General features: G+C 34.5%; 1 protein-coding gene across 3 annotated transcripts in view; it reads left to right on the forward strand.

Annotated features, from left to right (window-relative positions):
- TTC21B (tetratricopeptide repeat domain 21B) overlaps nt 1-7,394 on the forward strand; it is a 33,658-nt gene extending 26,264 nt beyond the window's left edge. For 2 of the 3 annotated variants that reach the window (XM_063400590.1, XM_063400591.1), the window contains 4 exons: nt 911-1,135; nt 3,701-3,821; nt 6,051-6,118; nt 7,040-7,394. In XM_063400590.1, the coding sequence (XP_063256660.1) occupies nt 911-1,135; nt 3,701-3,821; nt 6,051-6,118; nt 7,040-7,117 (492 nt within the window). In that variant the 3' untranslated portion in view covers nt 7,118-7,394. Of the gene's footprint in view, nt 1-828; nt 1,136-3,700; nt 3,822-6,050; nt 6,119-7,039 lie in introns of those variants that run through there. The other variant, XM_063400592.1, reaches the window with a different exon arrangement.
- Nucleotides 7,395-7,897: the final 503 nt, after the last annotated feature.

A 7,897-nucleotide genomic window follows, 5' to 3' on the forward strand; every position in this document is an offset into this window, starting at 1 on the left:
GGAAGAATGCTGCAGTTTATTTATTCATCCCTCTAGGGTTGCATAAAAATATAGCCTTAATATCTTTAGACTTCTAAGGTTATTGATCCACGATAGGTGTGGCTATTGAGGGAGAAGGGGGATGAGCTTGTTAAGTGGAAGAGGAGCTTTTGGTGGGATTTTTTTTTTTCAACACACTATGACAAATGTATTTCCAGCACAACCTTAGAAAGAGATGTAGAGGCAGAATACCAACAGTGAGTCAGGAGCACTGAGAAGGAGAAAGAAGCATTTCAGTTAGCTGCTGATAGAACTACTCTGTGCATTTAGGAGGCAGTTGCAATTGCAAGATGCGAGCTCCATTCTCATCCTTTACTAATGAAGGCAAGATGTCAAAAATTGGACTTGTGCCAGGAGTTCTTACTGCTTGCTTTTGAAGCTCTTGCATAGAATGGTGGCTTTTAAGAATCCTGTTTGCTTATATATAGCTTGGATACATACAGTTCAGACATTAAATTTTTAAGAGCAGTACACGTAATAAGAGGAATCAGAGTCCCTTTCACTGATATTTGACAGGCAGTTCTATAAGTGAAAAACACCACTTTTGTTGTAACTTCCAAGTGACTCCAGATTTTATCTGAAGTATTTATTTGCATACAAAAAGTATAGCTCTTAGTGGTATCTGATTTTTTTTTTCTTGTGTGATGAAGTACCTATGGATTTTTTAGCATTTCTTGTGCCTGGTGATTATCATGATTACAGAAATGTAGCACTAGGTGCAAAACATGTCTGTATGATTAGATGCTCTATCTTTATTTCCTGAGATTCAGCTTTTAGTTTCATTTTTAGGTACCTGGTGAAAGTCTTACTTAAAAAAAAAATAAAATCAAAATAAAAAAGCACCAAGCAGTTCCTGTACTTTTTACTGTAGAAGGATCACATACCAGCACTTCTGGGAATGGCCACGGCCTACATGATCTTGAAACAGACTCCACGAGCCAGAAATCATTTAAAACGGATTTCAAAAATGAGCTGGAATCCCATTGATGCAGAGGAGTTTGAAAAGAGTTGGCTTCTGCTTGCAGATATATATATTCAATCTGCAAAATACGATATGGCAGGTGAACTTCTGAAACGCTGCCTTCGTCATAACAGGGTAAGTCAGTGCTCATTGAAAGAGTAACCGTAGTGCCTTTCTATTTTAATTCATCACAATGTTTACTTTTTCTTTGAAACTGAATTTTGAAACGTATTTATTTGTTCATTTGCCTGGTACTTCACTTATTAAGGAGAAGCAGACCAAAACAAGACAGGAAACCGGCAACTTCACACTGGAGGGTAGTAAGCAAACCTGTGAATTCTGCTTAGTCATTTTTGTTCATGTTCTGTAGCAACTTAGACAAGTTTCAGCTGAGGGGACTCTAAAAGCTTGGAGTGTTCAAGAAATGTCAGAGATGCATTTTACTGAGTCTCACCAAACTGATGAAGAAAGATGTGGCTGTATACATTTTGGAGACTTGCTCCATTTACTGAGATGGTATCTTCATATCTTATGTTTTAAACGTTTATGTTCATAAGGCTGCTACAGCGCAGGATTATTTTTTAATGCTGATATAAATCTTTTTCTGTGGCAATACTGTCTCATAGATTGTCAGGAGACAAGCTCTAATGTGTTGTTTACTTCAGGGTTCCTGAGCAGGCAAACTGCACAATACCCTGCTTTGACTATGGGAACAACCACAGATCTTAGCTTGTGCTTATTTTTCATTTTGATCAGCAAAAAGCTGAACATTTTTCTGTCTTGACTTTCCTTCACGTGAGACAGTCCAATACGATGGTGTTCCATACACACTGTGCTGCAGTTTGAGGGTACTGTTCATGGAGCACAGATTTGGTTTAGAAAAGGACATGATGCTTATACTTTTTATTGGTAATTCATTAGCATAGAAGGTAAGGTTCATTATTTGGTCACATTTTAGCAATTTCTGAGAGGTTTTTTCAAAAAAGTGTTTTTTGAACACTTCTTATTTCTAAATATAAAATTGAGAGACAGCTACAAGAGTTCTTGGTATAGTGCTATTATGTACTTCTGCAGAGAGGCCTCTTTAAAACAGTTTCAGAATCCATACAGCTGGAGGATAAACATGAGTTATCTCCCAAAACAAGACTTATTTTGAAGTAGGTGCTCTGTTGAGCAGGTGTATACCATGAATGGTGCTTTGTTGCAGAAAATACCAAGTGTAAAAGCATAGCCTAACAAGTAATTTGTTCTCTTCTAAAAAGTTTGAGACCCATGAGGGACTTAGATAAACAGGCTCTGCTTATAGCAAGGAGGACGCAGATGAGAAGTGTGTGAGTCTGGCTCCTTGCAAAGCAGCACAGGAAAGAGAGTGACTGCTCTCCAAATTGTAAACCTGATGACAGCAATTGTGCTATACAAATAGATGTTGAATAGTTTACATCTTAACATGTCTTGTCAATTTACAAGACAGTATTTTATGTCAAGACAGTCTCCAATTTGGAAGACTTGATTGGATTGAGAAAACATGTTACTGTGAATCTTTAGTGTTTAGGATTTTTTTAAGAGAATTGAATTACATATATATACAATTTAAGTAAATATGTTGAGTGAAAATTTCATAAAAGCCTAGTGTAATTTAGTAAGGATTGTTTTGGATTTTAAAAGACTTAGGATTAGTTAGTAAGATCACAATGATCAGACTGTTTCTATGAAATTGAGGCTTCTTACTGATTACTCCTCTTGATTTTGAACTTATTGTTTTGTTTATCATAAATGAGAGGGGAACTACATTTTCATCTGCAACTTTCAGGCATTCCCATGCTGATTGCACTGTGCTGTGATTTGAAAGCTTTTTATCAGTAGATTTTGAAAGCCTAATTGGAAATAGTGAATTTAAAGATGGAAGGTAATTTATATATCATATTGCTGTGCACTGTCTTTGTAAAAAAGGTGCATATGTTTTTCTCTTGAAAATGTTTGACCTATTGGTGGGATGATAATATAAACTGCTCGTGGTAAGGGCATACAGTAGTTGGGTTTTTTATAAATTATTTTCTTGCTTTATGTACTAAATGTAAGATTTCTGCATGAATTACTGTATCTTTCATATGAAGTTTTATGACGGAGTTAGATGGATTTATACGTATGTATAATATAAGCCAGGCTAGTATTTTCAACTAGTGCTTAATAGTTTTTTGGAACTTGCTTTTTAGATGCTTGTGACTTGCCGCTTAGATTCATAGGAAATTAAATACTTAATGGTTGATTTTTCTCTTTAGGTTTCTTGTGACTGTCTTTAACTTTTAATTGGAAAGTTATAATGTTAAACCATTGCCATAAACAAAGCTATGAACATACTTTCTTAAGAAAAAAACCCAAACAATATTTGTGGAACACTAGACTTGAAATGCAGCTGTGTGGGGTTGTTATTAACTGAGAGAGGTATCTATTTTTGTAGGAGTTGTTGCAGTGGCCTCTGTGATGAACTCTGTACTTGACTTGGAGTAATGCATAATTCCACATAACTCATTTGTAACCCAAATATTTTAAATCAAGACTATTGTGTCATCAAAGTTAGGACAAGTATCACTTGTGCTTTCCAGTTGTGTGGGTTTGGAGTATTTTAGCAATTAAGTTGTCAGTATTATTATATGCAAGCTTCCCTAAATGAAATTTTGAATGAATATTTATATTTTGCAGTCATGCTGCAAGGCTTATGAATACATGGGATACATAATGGAAAAGGAACAGGCATATAAGGATGCAGCAATAAATTATGAGATGGCCTGGAAATATGGAAACGAGACGAATCCAACAGTAGGCACGTATATATAACCTATAAAGCATGATTTGGGGCACTGTGGTAGGAATGAAACAACTGCCTTTTACTGGAAAGACTGCTTTTAATTTTCCATAAAAATAAAGTATCACTGGTTTTCCTCACATAAATAACACAAATGTTTAAAGGTGTACTGAACAGTCACTTGGAAATCTCCCATGCCAAGAGGTAGCAGCTGTATGATACATTAGAAGTTTCTGCTTACTGTTTTAGTACAAGGATTGATCTGAAATGGTTTTAGTTGGCTGTTTGTGAACAACTTTCTCTTTATGTACAGCATTAACAATGTATTTGTAGTAATCTGCTATATACTGTTTGTAGTAGAGAGTCTTTTATAATTATATATTTGTATGATGGTGGCAGGTCATTGATTTGTTTATTTCATTTTTGATTCAAAATTCAAATTATCTATATGGATCAGATTTTATGTACGTGAGTGAGGATTTAAAAATAAATTATTTGAAAGGTCTTTAAATATATCAATTTTAAAAATGATGGCCAGCTGAAAACTTGAGGCACTAGTCAAGTTCCAGTTTGGATAATAAATTGAAATTTGCACTAAATTGTCATATTAAGCCAGTTTAAATGTAGGAAACCCTTTGTGAAAGGGGTAGATAGGATAAAATGCCATTTTCTTACTCAGCACCTAGGATCTGTCTGTAGCTCCCAAGGCTGGTGGTTGACACAAATTCTTTTCCAGGTTTTGGGATATGTCTGTTGCCACTTGGAACTACATACAATTGCTAGTCTTTTATCTGTGCTCTTTCTTTGTGCCCTGTGGGTTTTTTTAGCATTAGGGTGAGACAGTCTTTGACATCAGCTGAAAAACCAGTGTTTTTTGAAAAAATAACTGTAATGCGCATGAACTGTCAAACATCTTGTTTCTTTACCTGTAACTGCTGGATGCTGCAGTATTTTTTTCATGGTTTTATCTAATATGATCTGTAGATTAAGGTTGTATTCTGTTAATGAGACTAAATGTTTGTGGGTTAGCTCCTGCTTTTATAACATAGTTCTGAAAATGCACATACATGGATGGATTATCAAAACTGAATGTGTTGTGAGTCATGTACGGTGAGTCAAAAGATTAGGAGGATCAAACCAGAGGAAGGCTTATATCAAAACAAAAATAAAAATGACTTTGAGTGCAGTAATTTTTACTAGATGTTCCTGTAGACTGAGCCATAGTGGTTGTTGCTAAAATATTGCAGTTGTTAATCAAATAAAATGTATTAGAAAGAAGTTTTAATAGTAAAAAGTTGTGATTTCTTGAGTTTGTACAGAACAGAGATCAAGACCTTTCATTTTTTATTTTGAAATCCTCTAGAGAGTAGTAATTCAACAAATTTTGATGTCTAGATGAGAGAGTTCCTTAGTGAAATTAAACTGTGAAATAATCTTGCATACACAAGAGAGTATGATACTGAAGGTATTTTGTGCACTTGTTTCTAGTTTCACTTTACAGCATTGTGAGGATTGTCGTGCATTAGAACAAAAATAGTTAAAGCAGCACAATTTTTTGCCTGGGAAGCAAAGCATGCAAACTGTTATCAGATCCTGTATTTGCCAGTGAGGATAAGTTTAAAAATGAAAGATTTAAAACTTCAGATTTTGGAAATTGCATGCTTATAATGTTTTTTTTTCTCAGGCCTAGTCTCTGTCTAGGCAGATACACTTGAATTTTACCTCTTAGGTTGAAGGTATCAGCCTGACTTAGCTATTCCACGTCACTTTTTGTATTTGTGGTCTGCTGACAGTGGTACTGAATAGCATATTAATTCCCTAGTTCATTATCTGGTTTGTTTTTTTTTTTGTTTTACTTTTGTCCTTTAATTATGGAATTACCTTCACAGAGGGACAGTGTATTGCAGGCCACAATTAGAAACTCTGTGGGATACCATGGTAATTGAAAGAAGGCAGCCATTATGTATTCTCTCTAGTAGCACATGCTCTCCAGAATAATGTCTCCTTTTTATTCAGACATAGCTGTCAGTGTGTAAAGGACTTTCATTTACTACTTGAAGTGACTTTCAGGAGCAATTTTGATCATTACCAGGCTTATATGAGACAACACCAGAAAAAAAACATACTAACTTTAGAAAGACATGGTGACCCAAAATAAATTCAAATGTGATATTCTTGTTATTCAATACAGAAACTGAAATTGTTGCTTCTCCTCTCTCCCCTCTCTCCTCACCCCTTTAATTACAGGCTACAAGCTGGCTTTCAATTACCTGAAAGGGAAGAGATATGTTGATGCAATAGATGTTTGCCATAAGGTAGGATCGGTATATGTGTTTAACACTCTCTCTCCTGTTGCAACATTCTTTTACATAATGACCCTTCTTTTTGGTTGAGTTTATATTTCTAAAATACTTAGCTTAATACTAGAAAAGTGCCCTGTCTTAAATTGAATTAAATATCCTCTTCATAATCTGCTCTGTCTTGAGCTCCATGGAACCAGATAAATAAAAGTGAATATCCCTTCACTATCATATGTGAAGGGGTATTCAAATGGCACCACCTTCCTTTGGCCATGTGTTTGCAACTTGGTGAATCTATACAGAAGTAAGCTGAAAAAATATATCAAATCAAATAGTAGTATCAGAAGACCCTGTTAGAAAGTAACTTGAGGTATTATCTTTGTTTGGTCCAAACATAAGCAGAGCAAATGCAGAGTAAGAGGAAGGGCTACTATTAAAGAAGCAGAGGGAACATTATGAATTCATAATTATTTATATTAATAACAAAGTAAATTAAATTTACTCTTTTTGGGAGAAATAAAGATAATTAGGAAGGACAAAATGAAGGGAAGGATAAGAGAGAAGAGAGAATTGAACAGGAGATGAAGTAGGTAGAATATGCTAGACAAGAACCAAGGGAGTGAAAACATAAAGGCAGTTCATCATTTCAGAGAAAGTGTGCTTAAAACCTCAGAAAAGTCTCCAGAGGTCCCTTCTGATTCATGCATTTCAAGTTACCCAGTTTGCACCAAGGGGAAAGGACAGTGAAAACATGGCAAAGTGTCTTTGATAGAGCTGGTTTTGTCTTGTATATGTGGTGGTCTCTATCCAGGATTAAATACTTGTGCATTCTTAAAACAAAATTGTCATGTTGTTATTTTAGTTTTAAAATGTGTAAGCTAAGTGATGAGGGGGATTACCAACTCAGAACTTTAGGGTTGTATTGTCTTTTGGCAGGTCCTTAAAGCACATCCAGACTATCCGAAGATCAGGAAGGAAATACTGGACAAAGCCCGTGCATCTCTAAGAAACTGAATTTGGTTTTTTTATGACTCATGGAGTTTTGTTAATCAGACTTTGGAAACTATGAACAAAATATCGCAGTGACAGAGACCACATCAGCAAAAAAATATAGTGGATATGATGAATTGAACTATCTTAGAGATCTGGATTATTTTTATAAAAAATCTGCAACCCTGAAAGAAATTGTATTTGTTCTAATTCAGGATAGAATAATGCTGCCACGTGTGTTATGTAAAGTGTCATCATAACAAAGTGTTATTGGCATTATTAAAACATTTTAAACATACAACTCAATATTTTGTTGTGTTTATTTGAAATAACACTAAGACAACAAGCTGTCTTATCTAGTGGAGGTGCATTGTTAAGATGCTGGATTTTAGTTAATGTAAACCATTACTTCATAATTACAGCATAATCTTTATTATTACATGTGTATTTCTAAATTAGGAGGGGGTTTATTTCTACATGTATTAAAGGCAGGCTTTATTTTTTTAAAAAATCTTGAAAACAAACAGCTATGTGCATTATTTTCAATTAAATTTACATTTTAAGATGAAAATGTTACAGTTAAAATTTAACTCCTATGTAAATACTCAGTACTTATATAGATCCTGCAAGTCTTACACAGAATTTACTTTCTGCTTATGCTATTATCCACCTGTCAGATTTCCATGAAGAGAAATGTTCTTATTTTGTAGTGGATAGTCTTTAAACACTGTACGTGTAGACAATATAGTCATATATGTAGAAATTTGCACTCATTTTGTTTGATCTCTATAAAACATCTTTTTA

This window comes from Prinia subflava, chromosome 6 (assembly GCF_021018805.1).
Source record: "Prinia subflava isolate CZ2003 ecotype Zambia chromosome 6, Cam_Psub_1.2, whole genome shotgun sequence".
Classification (NCBI taxonomy): Eukaryota; Metazoa; Chordata; class Aves; order Passeriformes; family Cisticolidae; genus Prinia; species Prinia subflava.